Genomic DNA, 22070 nt, shown 5'->3' on the forward strand with positions numbered 1-22070 from the left:
ACAAATATAAAATCAAATAATATATCTGTTATAATAAAAACAATGTGTGTCCTCAAATATTTTATGCACATTGCATGTTTTTATTATGTCATTACTAACCAACAGAGCATTACCACTGTTGACTACACGAAGTACACAGCGAGATGATGCATGGAAGTCAAATCTGCGCAGTGAGGATTAAGGACATGCGTTGTATGACGAAAGATTATATGAGAATAATATGATGGACGTGTAATGTGAGTCTTAGACAGGCTTAGTCCTGATGACCTCAGAGGAAGATTAAATCTGGACGATACAAGGAGATGTGTACAGCGCAGGAGACTTCGATTGTATGGCCATGTTTAAAGAATGAGAGTTCTTGAGTTAGTGGATGCAGAACCGTTGAGATAGCAGGTTCCGTTCAGAAGAGAAGGCCAAGGAAAACATAGGAGGAAGTGATGAAAATGAACCTGAGAGAAAGAGGGATAAATAAAGACCTGACCAGAGATAAGTTACATTGCAGCTTAATATGGACCGTAATCCAACTTGCGAATAAATGGTTAATAAAAATACACCATAACAAAACTATGCTTTCTGAATATAAATAGTAAAAAAATAAATAAAAAACAAATAAAAATTAAAAATTACAACAGAGATTCTAGTTGAGATGCGATGCTGTTGGTGGGAAATGTATGAATTGTTTTGACGTGGAGTCCTGACTCATTGTGACATCTGGTTGCAATTTGGTTAGTTATTCGATTGTCTTAACTTTTTATAAATGATCATTTCAAACATTCTAGAAGAGTTTTCCTTTTGCACCTAACACATCGATTAGCTTATTATTGCCTAGGCGTTTTGTTTGCACGTGTATATTATAATTATAGTTAAGTCGGTTTTTGTTGTTCTTTTAGTGATAATTAAATTCAGTATGATTTATTTCCTTCTGGGAGTTAGGAAATGTTGTCTCCCTTAGATCTAAATAGTCACCCCATGATAACAGCAAAAAATCGACATAACTTTAAAAGTGATAAAAACAGTACATAGTTTCAACTGAGGCTCTGTGGCGTAGTGCTATGCACACCCAATCATAGACTCTATGATTATGGGTCTGAGCCCTGTTATACTTAGCCATGCCGATGAGTAGTAGATATGGTGAAACATGTGTTCATGGAGAACTATTTAATATAAAAATCAATCGGTGACTTCACTCAGTCTCAAGAGATAATGGACACTTCTGTAAGGGTAGCTGCACATGTAATTGTGAGGCAGGGATTACGCAATCCCCAACCTCACCTCTCCTGAATCAGCACTGTGGCAAACAGAAACCCAAGACTTACTGGAAACAATGCCGAGATAAGCAGAGAGCACATACAGTACATGGAATTTCCCAATAGTCACCCATTTTAGTACTAACCAGGCTCAACTTTGCTTAACTTTGGTGATCTAACAGGAACCCATGTGTCGATGTGATTAAATATATAAGTAAATAATTATCAATATAATTATTATGGGGTTCAATGGTAATAAAGGAAGGAACACAGGATTTTTTGGGAACGAAACATGTATTCAAATAAATTAAAGGCAAAGTAAGTTGAGTATATCCATTCCTCAATGATACGATGTTTGCACACCTTCAGCTTGGTCGCGTGCCAATCTCAGACTGCCGGGCACCGGTACTCGATACCGGAAGTGACTTCACTAGAGGAAGTGACGTCATGATATGGTCCTTTAATCCCCTGGAGGGGCGTCTCCAACAATAATCACACTAATATAATCAGACTTGAATAAAGTTCTAACAGTATGGTGAGGCATGTAAAAGATTGCAGCCAGAGTAGATTGTGATAAAAAAAATTGTGTAGACATTACAAAAGGGTTTATGTTATTTTTATTAAATATTAATAAATGAAGAACCATTTTGAATTAAAATCAATTTAGTTTTACGCATGTAACTTGAAAAGAAAATATGCTTGAAATATGTCAACACTATGTGAATAAGTGAAATCCAAACAAGATGGCGACCGAATTTGATCTGATGTAGTGTGAGTTTGCTTTTTCACATAATGCTGGCACATTTCAAACATGTTTTTTTCTCAAGTTACATGTGTAATACTTAATAGATTTTAACTGAGAATGATCCCTAATTTATGAACATTTAACAAAAACAGCATAAAACCATTTTTAATGCCTATATAGAATGTTTTTTGTCGCATTCTCCTCTGGACGTGATCTTTAATGCTTACCCATGTTTGATGATAACTGTTATGATGGTGGTGTTTGTTTATTTTTTGTTTTGTTTTGTTTTTATGTACTAATGAATCATCGCTTATCAAGGCTAAAAAGCCACTCGAGGCTGAGGGTTAAAATATCTAAAATACGCAAAAAAAAAAATGTCAACTTTTGTTACTGTTGTTGTTGTTATAGTATGGCATTTACCCAAGGCAGGTGAAACTGGCTTCCTCCAAAGGAAGAAGTGTCAAGGTAATATTAAATTCACAGACGCCCCCCCCCCAGTCGCCTGTGAATGTTTGGTGCACAGTATCTTCAGACAGCCTAATCTGTTAACATCAGATGCCCTAATAGGTATTACCATTGCAAGTTAAAGTGAACGTGAGAGCAATCTATATATATAAAAGGCAAAATGTGTGTTAGCGTGTTTGTGTGTTTGTGTGTGCATTTTTTCTGTATGTCCGGCAACGGCTTTTGGAGGGGTGGTTCTCGGGTTGGTCGCTCATTCTTATAACTTTTTATATGCTACCAAGATGATAATAAAATTTGCGCTGTGAATTTGTTTTCTCTGCTAATGCTTTTGCTACTGCTATGGCGTGATATTTGACCTAGAAATCTACCTGGGTTTTTAGACACTTATTTTCGACCATTCTCAAGTCCCTACCTCCGTGGCGTCATGCTATGTCATCAGACTATTAACCTCAAGGCTTCGGGTCTGAGCCTACCTCTCTCCCAAAACTTTCTTTGCTGTTTTTTTTTTGTTTTTGTTCATTTTTTTAATATATAAACAGGGTTATTACTTCGCTTATTATTTTGGTTTTGATCTACCCCCCCCCTCAACACACAAACCTCCAAACACCCGGGCAACGCTGGGCACCCCCGCTAGTCTATATATATAAAAGTCAGAATGTGTGTTAGTGTGTGCATTTTTGTATATGTCTGACAAAGGGTTTTTCAGGCTGGTACTTGGATTGGTCACTCAATCTTTTAACTTTTTATATGCTACCAAGATGGTAATATCTAAGATTTACGAAACGACTCGCGGTGTATCTTTAATTTGGGCAACTTTTACGTGTGATTCTCACCATATTTATTGGCCCATGCGTGTGTCTCTAGCTTTTCAGTATAAAAAAGTGGCATGTCCAGAAAAGCAATGAGCGCTTTGATCAATGTCGGTGAAAACCATCATATCAGATAATTGCTATTCACTTGGGCTCCCCCTCAATAAGTTGGGGAGAGAAAAAAATAAAACAAAAAAAAAGCTGTCTTGCAGAAATAGTTAACTGCAGGATTTCATTCTCCCGTGGCGTGATGTTTGACCTCAATAAAATCAAACACCTGTTTGAAGTCATTCACTTTTTAATCGCTAAATTTAATTACTTCGTCGCCGTAGCACAGTTGTATGTTGTCAGCTTATTGGCCTCAAGGCTCCGGGTTCGAGCCTATCCGCCACCAACCTCACCTTTTTTTTTTTCTTTTACACCTACAAAAGATTTTTTTTCCATTTTTAAAGTTTTAATATTGAAATCGCTGTTTTTTAAGAAGTTTAAAATCGTTTTTTTTTATTTATTTAAACAGGATTAAGTTTCCATTTTGTTCTGCTTTACCGCCTCCCCCCAACACACACACCTCCAAACACCCAGGCAACGCCGGGCACCCCCACTAGTCTATTATATAAAAGGCAAAATGTGTGTGTGTGTGTGTGTGTGTGTGTGTGTGTGTGTGTGTGTGTGTGTGTGTGTGTGTCTTTATATCTGCCAAAAACTTTTAACACACGCAAAAAAAAATGGTATCATTAGAAAGATCCGTTCTCTTGGATGACAAATATCCAAAAAAAGGCCAAAAACATTAATCCTTTGGCCGTTAACTGGGCCGTTTTTTTTGTTTTTTTGTTATTTTTTTCAAGGAAGGGTCAGTTTTTGTGTCAACATTTTTGTAAAGTCATTTATGCCTCATGATCTCAACGTATGTTTAAAACACGTGATTTCAAAGGCTTGTGACGTCACAAGTGCGCCATGGCCGAGTTGGTTAACGCGTTTGCTTTTTTCACCTCCTTTTCCTCTTTTGCATTATAGGTTCGAGCCTGGCTATTATGGCTGATTCTTTTTTTTTTTTTTTTTTGCATTCGCAAGGGAACTCGCTATTATTTTAGCTGTTTTTCTTTTTAGGGCTGAGAAGGAGGAGGGTTGCTCAATAACCTTAGTATACCACCTCTCTCTACCTGGGCAACGCTGGGTAGCCATGCTTGTGATAAATAAGGGGCAATTCTACATTCCCCACAGCCCCCAAATAGAGCCTTACCACTGAATGTCTTTTGTATGGTCATTTTCCAGCTACTTGTGCAAAAGAAGAAACAGAAGTACCTTATCCTCAGCCCTCATCGCCGAAATCTGAACAGCATCCACAACTGTTATCAGATGCAAAAGATGCAGATTCCGAAGGGAAATCGTCAGCCAGCGTTAAAACACAAAGAACTATTGATCCACGGAATGAAACAGAAGAATTACAAAGGAATGTTGGGGGAAAAAAAAGCCTCCGTACAGGCTGAAACCCAACGGCCCTTTTCAGGGCCAAAATTACATTGTTCTGAAAGTATTTTTACTTTACTCAGAGTGCGCGATGGTGAAACGTTCTGGTCTTTGCAGTAAATAATAAAATGGGGATTTCATTATGACTTCATTATTTTGAAACAAAAACAAAAGGATCAAAAGATGTCAGCTAGTATAAAATAATTACTGTTGTTTTGTACGGTCTCAGATGATATTATAATACTAAGTGCAAAATTTCAGCCAGATCCGTCCCTTAGTTTTCTAGAAAACTTCTCGTGTAAATGTGGTATTGTGATGACTAATCCCTTTCAATCTCTGTTAATCTCTAACTATACGTCAAACAAACACAATGAAGAAAAATAGAAACGTTGAATATGTATGAATTAATTTTTTACCGGTTGTCTATTTACTTTTTTTTATGTCTGTGTATGTACGTGAAATAAAATCTGTTTAATTTTGATGATAATCGTATTTTTTTTTTTTTTTTCAGTTTCTTTCGACTATCAACATTGTAATTCCAAAAAGTACCTCGACGTAACAAAAACGACATTTCAGGTCACGTCAAATTTGAAAGGATCGTCAAGTTACAGTGCGACACGGTGTGAAATCTTCTTCAAATCAGAGGGGCAATATATTTGCATGCAGATCCTCAACATGGACACTGATGATTGCAATGTTAAATTAAAAGTCTTCACTGACAAAGTATCAAAAGACCCAAAGGTGAGACATGTTTTTAATATGTAAAAAAAAAAGAAAAAAAAAACATCTTTATATCCTATCTGATCGACTTCAAGCTAGCATATAATTTTCCAATTTTAACAATATATAACAAATGAAATCTAAATCTACCTGTTCACACTGAAACACTTATCACAATATTCTGTGGATCTATATTAAAAAACCTTGTTAAACTTTGCAACATATTTCCATTCTATGGAGGTCAGGTGCGAATGAACACCCCATAATTTTATTATACCATATTTCTTCAAACTGAAACATAATTATCAAAGTATACTTACGCAGATAGATATGAAAAGTCTTTATTAAAGTTTGTGCCTATTTCCACTCTATGGAGGCCAGGCGTGAACGCAGACCCCACAATTTTATTATACCATCCCTATTTAAGTTAAAACATACTTATCAAAGTATTCATGTACATCTATATCAAAAACACTTGTAAGCGTTTTTTTTTTACTTTTAAAATTTTTTATTTCCATACTTTGTGGACCAGGCGCGAACGCAGACCCCACAATTTTAATGAACCACCGTTCTGCCAGATCAAACATACCCATTCCTGTGTCTCGATACATCTTCTATCATTATATGTAATCAGTTTTTTAAAATAGTCAACCATATAGGAGCCTATTCGTGACCACACACACACACACATTCAGCTTTATATTATAGATATTACCTTTATTATTAATAAAAATACACTTTAAAATATGTTAAAACACAAAAACTTATTTATGTAGGTAGAAGAGTAATTTAGTTTACCTTCGGTAACATTTATTTGTTGTGTCTTTATTTTTTCACCCCATTTTCGGCTTTGTTGGTTATTCTGGAAAATCACCCGATTTTTTTCCATATCTCCTCATGGTGATAATGAGAGTGCTAGTACACGTTAATTTCACCAGTTCATTAGAATATATATATATATATATATATATATATATATATATATATATATATATATATATATATATAATTTTCAGAATGTGAGAGATTATATATAATTATTTCCACAGCCCAAAGAACGCCGCAGCCCACAAGAGCCATGCCAGCCAATGAACCGGAAGTCTAAGACTCGAGTTTCGCCCTCATTTGGGCTCATCAGTCAGACATATCCGCACCCTGGATTTGAAACCCGAGTATCATGCATGCGAGGCAATCACTCTACCAACTGAGCAAATGCCCTGCACACAAGAAATTCTATTAACCAACACAGATCAAGCAAACCACGATGAAATCAAGCTGTGGAATAGACCTACTTCATCTCGACAAGGGGCGTGGTCATCCAACCAGCTGACCTCCAAGCCGATGTCTCACAAGTAGGGATTTTGAACTCGAAAGGACGATGCCATCCAGCAGAACTAACCTAACGAGCCATTTTTGCTATAGAATTTTCAGAATGTGAGAGATTATATATAATTATTTCCACAGCTCAAAGAATGCCGCAGGGCACAAGAGCCATGCCAGCCAACGAACCGGAAGTCTTATTTTGTCATGGTTTGCTTGATGTTGGTTAATAGAATTTCTTGTGTGCGGGGCATTTGCATATGCAGGATGCTCGGGTTTTAAATCCCGGGTGCGGATATGTTTGACTGATGACCCCAAATGAAGGCGAAACTCGAGTCTTAGACTTCCGGTTTGTTGGCTGGCATGGCTCTTGTGGGCTGCGGCATTCTTTGGACTGTGGAAATAATTATATATATATATATATATATATATATATATATATAATCCTCCACATACAGTACTGTTTCGCTGTATCACAGGTCATCAGTGTGGCTCGACCAGCACCTTACCCAAGCCAGAGATTGAACTTACAACCATTGCGTTGATAGTCAGCAGTTCTAACCTCCGACCCATGGGATCGGTGCTTGCAAATGACCTCATCAAATGTCCATTTAAATAAACACTCGTCCACCGCTTTTATAGTGCTTGAGCTGCTTATTTATTTACAAACAAACAAGCAACAAAGCAAGCTTTCGATTAATGACAATTAAGCAGCGGGTGAGATACATTTACAAGGAAATTAAACCAAATTCTGACTTACATGCATATGCACAAACAATTTAAACAAAATAAGCTGCAACAATAATTTTTAAAAAATTTTTAAATATATAAAAACAAAATTATAATAACTTCAGATGGCACCTAACACTCATCGAATTCAAAACCCATATTCCAGAAACTGAGCTAACAAATATACAAGCTTATTCGGCTGTGAGACTGACGCTTGAATCCAACATCTAACTTCCAGCACCAACACAAAACATTTTGTCACATCTGAAAGCTGTTTACGCTTCCTTTCTTCTCCAGTCAAAGAGATATATTCTCGCAATTTTGGGGCAATTCACACATCTACCATTTTGTGCGACACGCTATGTTCAAAAATAAATATGTCTAATTGAAAAATATTGAAAATTCTTTCAATATTGTCATCGATGTTTATTTTACTACATAGACCGTTTCCTTACACTGCATCTCCATAGCCCTCAAACAAAGCCCTTTCACAATTTTACACATTTATTTAAATATTTTTTTTTTTTTTTTTTTTTTACACAGTGATCACCACTTATCAAGGCCCGGAAGCCACTCAGGGATAAGGGTTATTGCAAGTACATTACGTTAGTGTGGAGATTTGATGGAGTGTTTACTTAAGGGGGCGGTTCATTAGGAATTTGTTAACATTAGACTTGAAGACATCCAAGTTGTAGTCTGTAGGGAAGCAGGCAGACGGAACAGAGTTCCACAGGCGTGCAGTTCTAAGAAAGAAGCTTTGTTCATGGAATCCGCGTTTTGATTTAGGCACAGATATAGAGTGGGGGAAATTTTTCACAGTGGATTCAGCTAGACGGGTGTTTTTCGTGAAAGATTGGCGAGGGGGGACCAGGGATTGGAGTTCAGACGAGCACCTGCCATGAAAATAACGATAAAACAAGGATAGGCTCGCAACGTCTCTTCTGTGGGAGAGGGGTTGCAGGGTAGAGAAAAGGGCATCTAGACAAGTGCAAATGAATATGTAACACACACAAAAAAAAAAAAATAGAGCATAAAAACACCAAAGCTTTTTCATATTAAGAGCTTCTTCATATTTAAGTCTAGTAGTGATAAACTCGAATCCCTCTCTCTCTCTCTCTCTGTCCTGTTATTGGATCCAACTCACCGGTGTCCTTAGAAACCAGTGTCATTCTTACTTTATTTTCTCTACAAGAGTATAGAACTAGAATAAAAAATATAAATTTAAATTATTTCAATTTCTCAGACTACTGTTCTCATCTTGAGTGTTATTTTGATGTTTTGTTTGATGAAACCAACCTACTTCAGATGTATCTTACAAACTCAAGAATCTGCACAGAATTTCAACCGGAACCTGTTATCTAATCCACAAGAGTAGCATGCTCTTGTTTCATCAACCATGACTAGGTAGTAGTTCTAAGTAATTCGCCATTGTATTTTGAGTGTCGCCATACTGAAGATTGAACCTTCACCCTCCATTGCATGTATCCAAATGTAACGGCTGATGAAAACACGCAGTCATCGGAGCGTCAAAAATGGTTCAAAATTCGAAAAAATAAACAAAATACTGATAGAAATCCATCCAGTAAGTGTCACTGGTCACTATGATACTTCCTGACACTTATTAAGTCCTCCTCAAATTGATATTTATTTCTGAAAATATCATAAGTCCCTTCAACTAGGATTGGAGCTCTTTAATAGAGTTATAATAAGTTGTCGACCTTAGCATAATGCAATGTTCCTTCATCTGCAGTTGAATAATATCTGACTAGCTTTCTGTATCAATATTATACAAAGAGCTTATTTCTTGTTGACCGAGGGGTTGAATACCAGACTGCAGCACCAAAAGTGACTTTGTGACTGAGTTCAAATCTTTCAACTAGCAATAATTATCATTTCCTACACTGATGATTGCATAGCATTACTGTCTGCAGTTAAACAATTAGTATTTATTTATAAAAATATTGTGTGTGTGTGTGTGTGTGTGTGTGCATGTGTGTATGTGTTATATTGAAAAATGCATGCATAAAGAAATATATTCTTAAGATTATAAACCTGCAAAAGTACAGAAAAAGTTATTAGACTTCCCATTCATCCATCCATCCATAGCCTTGAGTCCCTAGGGGGCATAGGCCATCTACAACTTTTTGTAGATGCTTTTGTTGCGACTGAGTCCTTTTCTACGAAGTGAGGATGCTGGCCCCACGCCCAACCTTCCCAGAAGGTACACACAGCGCATAGCCTTCCCAAATGGTTACCCATCTGATACTGGCCAGGCTCAACTTTGGTGATCTGGCGAGAACCGGTGTGTCAACGTAATTGTGCCATACATAAGTTATTAGATTTGCAAAATAAATAAAGTAAAGAGTAAAAAACTTCTTACGTATAATAATATCATCATTAAGATTCACAAATACTCTAACTGAGAATGCAACAAATTTTATACCATATAATTTATATAACAAATCATTTGTGGTCTATTTCCGCAGTAAATTGTTGGCAAATTATTGTAATTTATTGATGATATCGGCAATTCATTGGCATTGGGGAAATTGCTAATTCACTGGTATTGATTTTGAGTAAAGAAAAAAAAACATTCATATTGAAAATGTAGGTAATTTGCCAGCATTTATTGATTTTGATTATTTACCATTATTGATGATTTTTGTGTGATATTAGTAATTTGAAAATATTACGGTTTATGATTTAGATTTTTGAACATTATACATACACTAGCAGGCTCACCTGGCATTCTCCGGGGCAAAAATGTCACATAACTTTTACTGTTCTCTCTTTTCTCTTTTCTCCTTTTTTTTTTCGCCAGATCATTCCTCCTTCTGAACACACATGCACACACACAGCATAAAGGGAAATAACTCTGGAAAAAAATCTGTTACTTCCCTTTAGATGAAAACATTGAAATTCGTGTTCCTATTCGGTTGCCTCTCCACAAAGACAAAATTAGACACAAAGGTCGATAATTAATGTGGAGAAAATCCAGTTAAGGCACTCTAGATTAGAACAAAAATGAAAATTACTACAATTCAGAAGGATTTTTCCTCTGCTGATCAAGGACATAATAAACTAAATGTAGCATGAGAACAGATACTACAGTTTGCTCCTAGTCAAAAGGCAAAAGAAAATCGTATTGATATCATCAAATGAAATAAATGGCTATTTGACACCCACCTCCAAATAATAAATCGTTTTTTTTTCTCTAAATCTTAAATATTATCTTTCCAGTGTTATACCAATTTAAAAAATATTAACTTTATAGGAGTTTGTTGAGTATTTTTCAAGTTTTAGTGAGATATACATACATGCATACATACATACATACATACATACATACATACAGATATATATATATTATAGGTGTAGGTAAAGGTAAAATTGTTAAATTTAAAAAAACAACACATAATTTATATCAATCGCATTAGAATGAAATTTCCTAATGAACACAGCTAGTTTTGATATATGGTGACGATTTATAAGTTTTTTTTGCCATTCAAAAAGATCTTAAAAATCATTTCCACACATTAAAACTAGTCGCATTCTACCATTTTTGTGGGAGGAGGGCTTACAAGTTCTTCAGTGTTAACAATTCCTAACTTTTAACGTTTTAAAAAAATCTAACCGATCGTTTCCACATGTTCAAACGAGTCGGTTCAGCAGAAAATTTGTAGTCGATTGAAAAATTAATGTGCAAGAAGAATAATCATAAAAATCCAATGCCAAAAATGCCATGAAAAGAGTGAAAATGAAAGAAGAAAGAGCTAGCCGAATAAAGAAAGAAAAGGAGTAGCTCGTATTATCTCAGTAACTTCCTTATGCTCTTTCGTCTCGCACATCAATTTCTAATTTATCACAAATTTAATTATTTAATTATGTGTTGCTATTTTTTTTTTTTTTTTACAAGTTAATAAAATGAAATGAGAAATGAAACTGCAGCATTAACCCTAAAGCGGGTTTAATTGGTTTCTTCTGAGGGAGGAAGTTTTATGGAGGTATGAAATTCATAAGCAGCTCCCAGTCATGTGTATAGCCCCGTTAAGGGAGATGATGACAGGTTTTTGCAACTCTTGCAGGGAGGTGTTGACGTCCCTCTACATACAGCGCCTGGTATTTGCAAACTGATCACCTATCTGGTACTGACCAGAATCAACGTTGCTTAACTTTAGTGATCTAACGAGATCCAGTGTGTCACCAAATTCACTGGTATTGATTTTCAGTAAAAATGTTAGCATGTTAATTATTCTAATATTCATTATATCAATTTTTGTTTAGTGACAGGCAATTAAATCTGTGCTCATTTCATAATTTCTTTTCAGTTGTATTTATTTAATAAATAATTATTATTGTTGATCTGCAAATAATCGTTTTCATCCAATTTATTTCTTCATATTTGTGTCTTACCACTCAAAAAATACGATCACTTTATGTACTTCACTTCCAGTATCATGAATGAAAATAAAAATAAAAACAAATGCATAACACAATAGATCTTTCCTATTGCTATGTTGTGTTAACGTTAGAATGTTAACTATTCTGTACTTTTACCATAAATGTATTTTGTTACTCTGATTGGGTCCCCTAGTAAAAGAGGTAGAACATAAAAACTCATACTATTAATTAAAATTTTTTAAAAAGATTGATTTGTTAGCATTGTATTTAATAATGTTTTTATTTTAATTGCTTTTCTTTTCAGATTGTCCTTTCCTGTAGTCCATTGGCAAGTAATTCTGTCTGCAGTGACACAAACATCATGAAAATACAGCTAAACAGAAAAGATTTGGAAACACGGAACTATGATTTTCAATTAGTCGTAAAGAAAAGCGGTAAGAAAATGCGATGATAGTTTATTTACTCTGAACTTTACTCTTTATAGAAATATTGGAGATTTTTTTCATTCGGATCCTCGCTTCTACCCAGTTGAAATGAGTGGCTCTTTTCTCAAGGAAGCCCCTCTCCTCCACTTCTTTCATAAGCTGCTATCATTAACTTTCACTCCAGACCGGAAATGGAAAACTCAAATCTGTTGTTGGAGTTGCTGGGAAGATGATTGGATCATTCTGCCATTCCAGAAAGTACTTCAGAGACTGGTGGTATTGAAATGATTTAATTTACTAGACAGTTCACGACTTACATCCATAGAATAAGGTAGTGAGTATGACAGCTTTATAGACTTTGATCTTTGCCATCGAGGTGATGACTCTTTTGTCCCATACATTCTTGTGGAGTCTGCCAAAGGCAGCGCTTGCTTTAGCGAATCTGGTGTTGATTTCATCGTCAATGACTACATTGCGGGGAGAGTGTACTGCTAAGGTAGGTGAACTTGTAAACCGCATTGAGTCTTTGCTTTCATCCGACTGAAATGTTGGGCTCTGCATATGGTTTTCCCGCAGTATGCAATCCTCTATCTGTGTAAAAACCAGATACATCCCAAGATAGAGCACTTCTGTCATATCTGGTAGTTATGGGACGATTCCAATATTTTTCCTGATTCCGAATCAATTACTGATTTCGTACTAAATTACAGATTCCGATGTTTTTTAAATCTCTAAATATAAAATAAACTATAAAAATTGTTATTTTTTTCCTGATAGCTACAAAAAACACATGCTAAATGTGCATGTATTTTCTCAAATGTAAAAACACATTTGTATGTGTGGGGGATGATCTTAACTTAGCTTTACTGGTAATTCAAAATCAATAAATATTTATTATTTTATTATTACTATCAGCAGTGGAAGATTTTGTTTTAAACAAAATTCATAAAAGATAATTGAAGGAATCGTTTTTGGCATTGGAAAGTAGGCACAATTCCGATACTGATTCTGATAAGCCCCCAAATTCCGATTTTTCCGATTCCCATTAATCGTCCCAACACTAATATCTGAGGAGATAACACCCAGAACACTCTTTCCTGTTTTGAGAGAATACAAAAATGATTCTTGGTGTCCTTCGAGAGATGACTGAACACCAGATTGATTCTGGTAATTAGCTCATCTTTTGTATTGATGGTGATACACTACTCTCCTTCCTTCAAATGAGTAGGTAATGCTTGGGCGGATGGTCTTATGACAAAGCAGATACTACATTCCCCCCCCCCCAAGGAAGAGGTTATATTTGAAAGAATAGTATAATGACCACAGAACACATACTACACTACCCTCTCATCTGTAAAAAGAAGGAGGTATTTTTTTTAACTGCATCGTGCACACAATAGTTCATGGAGTTACAATCAGGCAAGTTATGAGATAGGGGTAGGAAGGAAAGTAGACGTTAAGACTAGTGAAATTGTGGAATTTTTCAGACAACCACTTACGGAAGATGTGATATGGAGCGAAGTCCTGCTGCTTCAGCCACTTCTCCACCTGGCGCTTGACAACAATGGACAGCAACTCAGTATAGCCATGTGATTTGAGTCTGGGTTCCTTAATACACCCAAAACTATCACAGTTTGAAGGAATTTGATCTTCAGGATGTGCAGAGTTAGATGTTTGGATTAGTGAAGCTGTGAAAATTTTAAACAGTCAATTCTGAATTTTCTCAGATATGTGACACAGAGATGTGACACAGAGATGTGACACAGAGATGAGTCCTTCTGTCACAATGTATGGCTTTTGCATGGTCACCCTCTTCACTTACTTCTTGATAAAAGTGAATAGCAACTCAAAATAGCTATCAGAATTAGGTTTGAATCTCTTTTTGAAGATGTGGCATGATGTTGTATTTCTGCCATGTTAAAAAGATTAATAACACGCTGATATATAAAAATACAGCAATATATCTTTATTGTCAGTGACAGTTATGGATGGTTGGTTGTTAGAAGAAAGATGCACGCAGAGGAATTCGATGGGTTGATTCTTTTCAGGTCTAAGTCGTCAACCAATAACGATATCCATTCCGGTTGTTATTATATAACCATTTGTGACCCCCTTGACCCCTTGGGACTGCATTGCTACTGTAGCCATGCCCCAAGGGCATTTATTTTTTTTTTTACCATTGTCGCTTCACTGAATTGACCTGACTTTGATTACACCTGTGTAAATTTTTGCTGAAAATAACCTTTCAAACATTATACTTTTAGCATATCTTCTTTTTGACAATTAATCAAGTTTGTTGTTTCTTCACAACAGGTGTCTGTGTCAGGTTCATAGTTTTTATTCAAATGACCTTTTGATACATTTGATAACTATTTTATGTTGTTTTTGCATTTGTCGCTAGGTGCAAGCTTTTAGCAAAATGATTTCTCAGCACACATGGCCTAGGTATTTAACAATATGTTCTTCATTGGAAACACACTCAAATACCATCAGAGATTGAGGAAACTTCGCCTTCATAATGCATGGGACTTTGTGCGGACAGTAGGTTAGCTACCTGTTGCTTTGTGTGTTGTGCAACTGGTCCAGAAAAAAAAACATAAAAAAAAAACAGAACATCCCTAGCTCGACTGGGTGTTTATATAGTCATCTATGGTCAGTTTTTTCGTCGTATCACAGCTCTTCTGTGTGGCAAGGCATGGAAATCATTTGAAGCTGGGATTCGAAATCTAACTACTAGTAATGTATTCAGCATTCTTACCCTTAAACTATATCTGCATATCAGGAAAGCAAGATGAATTACAATGTTCTAAAGCTTTGATTTTATTACTATTTAAGTGCTAGCAAATTCCCTGCAAGAACCATCTTCATAATCCAGACTCCGGCTTTGAAAGTTATCATCTCCACAACGTGTAGCTACATCCATTAGACGGTCGATCAGCCACGACATGGATAGGCAACATATGTATTTCATTTTATTTTTTCGTGTGTGGGAATAGTTGGTTATTTTTTTTTTTTTTTTAAATGAACCTTACGAATTAATATTTTCAAAGATGTGACCAAACTCCTTCTACTTAAAGTTCATGCCAGTCACGCAAACATACACAACACTTTAGATTGACAACAATCATCAATAACGGAAGACATATCCTTTTCTCTCTACGAAGGGCTGACCTCTCGTGTTTAATACAACCAGAAAAATGAAAAGGAACAATACCTAAAAAGCAACAGTCTTCTTTGAAAAAGGTGTCATATATCGAAAGTCTCAGAAAAAATTATTTTAATCATTTAATAAAATGTTTTATAACATTTTTGGTTTTATTACATTTTCAAATTAATAATTTAACAGTCTCTACATTAAAAGTCTTAGAAAAGAATGATTTAATTCATTTAATAAAATATTTTATAACATTTTTGGTTTCATAATATTTTCAAATTAAGAATTTAACAGACTTACATTAAAAGTCTGTACGGCACAATCACATTGACACACCAGCTCTCACTAGATCACTGAAGTTAAGCAACGTTGAGCCTGACCAGTACCAGATCGGTGACCATTTGGGAAGGTTAGGCGCTGTATGTACCTTCTGGAAAGGTTGGGTGTGGGGCTAGCACCCTCACCCTGTAAAAAGAACTCCTCGCTACAAAAAGATCTACAAAAAGTTGCAGATGGCCTATGCCCCTCCAGGGGCTGAAGGACTATGGATGGGATGGACATTAAAAGTCTCAGAATAAAATGATTTTAATAATTTGATAAAATGTTTTTTTGTTTTTTTTTTACATAGACATCACCACATTATCAAGGCCAAGAGGCCACTCAAGGATAAGGGTTAAAGAGTGTACAGTAGAAATTGGACAATATAGTAATCATTAGTAATGAAAATTTGGTAAATTTGATAACTTATATAGAACGGCTCATCAAGAACTTATTTACGTTAGACTTGAAGACAACCATATTGTAGTCAGCTGGAAAGCAGGAAAACAGAAGACAATTCCACAGGCGTGCAGTTCTAATAAAGAAGCTTTGTTCATGGAATCTACGTTTAGGTTTAGGCACAGATAAAGAGTGGGGGGAATTATTGATAGTGTTTACAGCTAGACGAGTGTTTATAGTGAAAGTTTGGCGAGGGGGTACCATAGATTGAAGCTCAGTCGAACACTTTCCATGAAAATAACGATACATCAGAGACAAACTCGCAACATCTCTTCTGTGAGATAGAGGTTGCAAGGAAGAGAAAAGGACATCTCCTACGAGGCTACGAAGTCTATTTTGAACTCTATCTATACATATTTTATAACTTTTTTTGATTTTCTAAAATGTTAAAATAATTGTGTGCATTCAACTAATTTCTAATTTTCTTTCTGTTTTGTTTTTAGATGACTTGCTTGATGGCTCGATCAAAAGCTTCCTTTATTCCATTGTCATGATCGTCGGAATCATCGTCGTTGTTGTATTTGTCATTCTCATCGTGAGTTTTATTTGCTGTTGCTGGGCCAGACGTAGGCAGAGGGGGGTGGTGCTCAATACCCCGCACACAGTTGCCGCACAACCGCCCCATAATGCCCAAGTGGCCTATCCAAACCAGCATTTATTAACGATGCCATCAGGTAAGTCTTTGAATGCATCCCAGGTGGTCTTTTTTTTTAATTTGTTTTATTCGTCTTGTAACATATTTTCTGAATGAAAGATTTCCCTAATTACCTCCCCTTTCATTTGTTATAACCCTTTGAATATGTTTCAAACTATATATATATATATATATATATATATATATATATATATATATAGTTTTAAAATTAATAGGCGGAAGTTTCTCGAGAGCTCTTTCGGCTATCATCTCGTCAGGAGAAAATCGATAGCGAACAAAATAATATTGTGTCGAAAAATAAAGAGTTCCAATGCGATGCTGGTTATGTTGGGCGAACATCCTTGCATCTTTTGACTCGTATAAACCAGCATGTTCCATCGAAGATCAGACAAGGGAGGATGGGGTCTGGTGGTCTCCCTCCTTCTGCAGCCTTGGACTCTGCTATTGGCCAGCATTTGGTTGACAACCCGTGCTGCGCCGATAGATATAAAATAGATTGGTTCGAGGTGCTACATAGAGCGGACTTCAAAAACCATTTAAAGATTTTGGAGTCTGTCTCTATTGCGGTGCGTCAACCTTCTTTGTGCCGGCAAAAAGAAACATCAAACGCATTGTTTTTCTTTGGGGAACTTTGAATCTTTTCTCCTGCTTTTTTTTTTTTTTTTTTTCCCCTTCGTTGTGCCAATATTTTAATCGTTTTTAAACGTAAATAAATTTATTTAGTGTCCCCGTACTTTTGGCACATTTAATAAGTTCCCCATTAGAACTCTTTATTTTTCGACACATTATTATTTTGTTTGCTATCGATTTTCTCCTGACGAGATGATAGCCGAAAGAGCTTTCGAGAAACTTCCACCTATTATTTTTAAAACTATATATAAATTCTGTACCTCTAAACATATATATATATATATATATATATATATATATATATATATATATATATATATAAGTGATGGGACGATTCCAATATTTTTCCTGATTCCTATACAATTATCGATTCCATACTAAATTCCCGATTCTGATACGATTATCAATTCCAATTCCGATTCTTTATAAATCTCTAAATATTTAACTTTACATATATATATATATATATATATATATATATATATATATATATATATATATATATATATATTAGTGTTGGGACGATTAATCGGAATCAGAAAATCAGAATATTTGAGGGTATTGGAATCTGAAAAAAATTTGTACTGATTTTCCGATAACAAAACGATTCTTTTTTATTTGATTTTGTTTAAAGCTAAATCTTCCATTGCTGGTAATAATGATAATATATTAAATATTTATTGATTTTAAACCACCAATGAAGCTAAAATCAATAGATTGTCCCCCACAAGTATATTTTTATGTTAAGGAAAATATCTCCACATTTAACACGTGTGTTTCAAGAGTAATTAGAGAAAAAACACAACTATCCGAAAATTGGAAGAGAAGCTGCAAATACCTTTATATTTTTCCAAATTCATTTGGCGTAATGGAAAAATATAAAGGTATCTGCAGCTTCTCTTCCAATTTTCGGATTTTTACCATGTCAAATCACATTTCAATTCCTTTTGACGGATTGATTGTTGCTATTTCTTCTGATGAGTTAAGGGCATAATAGATTCACTGATTGATATAATAATTAAGTGATTGATTCTGCGCTATGAAACAGATACTACCAAGAATTGTATAAATCAACTGAATTAAAGGAATAAATTGTAAGATGGTCAACATCATGAATTTTATGAATATAACTTTTTGTCATTTATTCTCTATATTGCTCTGTAATTACATTGAGCTTCTTAAATAAGGATTGATATATAATAAGAAAATATATTTCTACAGAAATATATATATATATATATATATATATATATATATATATATATATAGTTATCCACATACAGCACTTTTCCCCAGCCAAGGATCGACCCTACAACTGTCGCATTGACAGTCGGCAGATCTCACCAATAGGCTACGAATCAGTGCCGTAAATATTTCTCCGTGAGTGTGCATAAAATCCACACCCACCCGTCGCAACAGTGCTCTAACCATCAGCTTGTTTACAAACAAATTAATAGCAGTCTAAAGAAGCTTTAAATAAAAAAATGTCAAAATAAAAATGAAGAATACAGTTTAAATTCCCGGAAAAAATATCCAACTAAATCTAACCTATCGCAGACTTAACACCTACATAATCCGACCTTTAAAAAATTTACAATTACAAAATAGAGTTCAATTGTCTTCCGTTTTCCTGCTTTCCGGCTGACTACAATATGGTTGTGTTCAAGTCTAACGTAAATAAGTTCTTGATGAGCCGTTCCATATAAGTTATCAAATTAACCAAATTTTCATTACTAATGATTACTATATTGTCCAATTTCTACTGTACACTCTTTAACCCTTATCTTTGAGTGGCCTCTTGGCCTTGATAATGTGGTGATTCCTGTGTAAAAAAAAAACAAAAGAAAACAAACTATATAACGATGAAAAAAAAAAAAAAAGAAAAAAGCCCTTCAAATCTTGGCCTTTGATGCTCATTTGTAATTTTAAAGAATCTTTTATTTTGACTTGAATTGTCTGAAGATATCGGCAGGATAATATTATTGTCCTGTTAAGTGAAACCATGTGTAACGATTTAAGCAAAAAAAACTCCAAGATTGAAGTAATAAAAACATATTTAGCTCTACTAAAGTATTGAGCACTTTTCCCCCAGTTTTTACCAAATATACCTCCTAACATATATATATATATATATATATATATATATATATATATATATATATATATAAATATATTTTCTTATTATATATCAATCCTTATATAATAAGCTCAATGTAATTACAGAGCAATATAGAGAATAAATGACAAAAAGTTATATTCCAAAATTCATGATGTTGACCATCTTATAATTTATTCTTTTAATTCAGCTGACTCATACAATTCTTGACAGTATCTGTTTCATAGCGCAAAATCAATCACTGATTGATATAATAATTAAGTCATTGATATAATAATTAAGTGATTGATTTTGCATTACAAAACAGATAATGTCAAAAATTGTATAAGTCAACTGAATTAAAGGAATAAATTATAAGATGGTCAACATCATGAATTTTGGAATATATGCAAATAATAATAAGAACAGAGTTGTAGAGTAGAATTTTACAAAAAGGTTTTATTATTTGGCAGAATACGCCATAGTTGGGTGCTCCTTAATAATACACAGAGTTTCAAAAAGTGCTATTTCTTCTCATCAGAGGAAAAAATTGTTAGCGAAATAGTCAAAAAGTCACGTTAACGGAAATAGCATTCTTTGAAACTCTGCGGATTAAAGAGCATCCAGCTTTGAATTAATCTGCCAAATCATAAAAACTTTTTGTAAAATTCTACTTTACAACTCTGTTCTTATTATTATTTATCCTACGCTCTACTACCTTCAGTGAATATATTGAGCTTTTTCATTTGGTTGAGATTAAGATAAAAATAATTATATTTACATTTGATTTTGGAATTTGCTTTTTCTTGATTAGTAAATCCCTCCTCATAACCTTTTCTGTGCATATATATATATATATATATATATATATATATATATATAATTATAAATAATTATTTTTTTATACCTGTAGATACTAGCGTTTCATGCTTTTGCAGGCATCAGTCTGCACTGATGTTTGCGGAAGCATAAAGTGACGATTACTGCTAACCCCTGAAACTCACAGCTCTAAATTGATGCTTCCTACCAGGTCAGTTGAGAGTATGTATAGAGAGGGGGGGCACAAGTGCTACGAGTTCATCAGAACACATTTGATTAAAGTACTTGTAAAGCAGGCATAGGAATACAGCATTGCGACAATGGGGAGTTGGACAACAATATGTCTGTTCACATTACATTTAAACTTCTGTAGGTTAATAAAGTCAGGGAAGCAGGAAATAGGGAGGGAATTCCAAAGTCTAGCAATCTGAGGAAAGAAACTATTCGAATAGAAGGATTTCAGACATCTAGGGACCTCAAGAGGCAAAGGGTGGGATTTTGCTGCTTGGAGCACATTCCATTAAAGTATGTGCAAGACAAGCACAGGGATGCAACCTTGTGGCGATGGGTCAGAGGTTGAAGCTTGACTAACAGAGCGAGACCCATTAGATTTGAGATGTGTTTTAGACCCTGTGTAAGAGAGAGAGACTAGCAGTAGATGCATCGGTCCAGATGTGATAACAATGTATGGGCAAATTGTAGCTCTGGAAAGACATAGAATACTCTAGGGTGTGAGCAAATTTTCTAGCATGGTAGATGGAGCCCACCTTATTTGCAGCAGTCTTGGCAACATCCTTGATGTATTTGTTTCAATGTTTTGTTGGCTCTTGTTAAAAGTGAGCCATTTAAAAAAAAATGTTTTTCTATTTTTGGATGCTTACTGATTTTTTTTTTTTTTAGCTCCACCCATGCCAATGGATATGCAGAATATGATTCCGCAAGAAGATCCACCGCCGTATCCTGACGAGCCTTGGGTGCATCCCTGATCGAGTCATCATAAACTCTGTGTAAATAAAAATGGAAGAAGAAAGTATTATCAACACTGTTGAACTACAGAAGACAAATGTTAAAAGAAATTTAAGAGAAAAGGAAAAAAAAAAAAAGATGCCCGACGAGTTGTGACGCGACAATGCGAGACAAGGGAGATAACTATGTTTTGCACCGGAAACATTACATTCTTTTTGGGAGTTGGATAATAGGAACGCCCAAATATTAAACTGTTAAGCTAAAATATTTAATCAAAAGAATATATATATATATATATATATATATATATATATATATATATATATATATATATATATATATATATATATATATATATATATAATGTGTATATAGAAAAAGGGGAAAGGCTACGAGTTCATAATTCAATCTAATTTTTTAAAAAAATACAGAAAAGTCTTTATTATGTATGTAGCGACCTTGGAACGAAAATGTCATATTCTACAAATCATATGAATTTATCAAGTAGGTTTGTTTAACAAAGAAGATCAAATTTTTTTTTGTTTTGATCCACACTGTTTTAATAAAAGAAAAACGAGGGATACAACTAAATTTCAAATGCCAAATTAAAATCAGCCTTATAATGGCATAATGGCTACGATTTATT

The 22070-nt window shown here is 34.7% G+C and overlaps 1 protein-coding gene across 1 annotated transcript in view; it reads left to right on the top strand.

Moving 5' to 3' along the window:
• The window catches only part of LOC145296731 (uncharacterized), a 278300-nt gene extending 256712 nt beyond the window's left edge, over positions 1–21588 (top strand). The window contains exons 4-7 of the mRNA XM_080142753.1: positions 5245–5474; positions 12208–12337; positions 16703–16933; positions 21359–21588. Coding sequence (XP_079998879.1) covers positions 5245–5474; positions 12208–12337; positions 16703–16933; positions 21359–21444 — 677 coding nt within the window. The 3' untranslated portion in view covers positions 21445–21588. The remainder of the gene's footprint in view (positions 1–5244; positions 5475–12207; positions 12338–16702; positions 16934–21358) is intronic.
• The last annotated feature ends 482 nt before the right edge of the window (positions 21589–22070 follow it).

The sequence above is a fragment of the Euprymna scolopes genome, chromosome 2 (assembly GCF_053919585.1).
Source record: "Euprymna scolopes isolate OS-2025 chromosome 2, ASM5391958v1, whole genome shotgun sequence".
Taxonomy (NCBI): Eukaryota; Metazoa; Mollusca; class Cephalopoda; order Sepiida; family Sepiolidae; genus Euprymna; species Euprymna scolopes.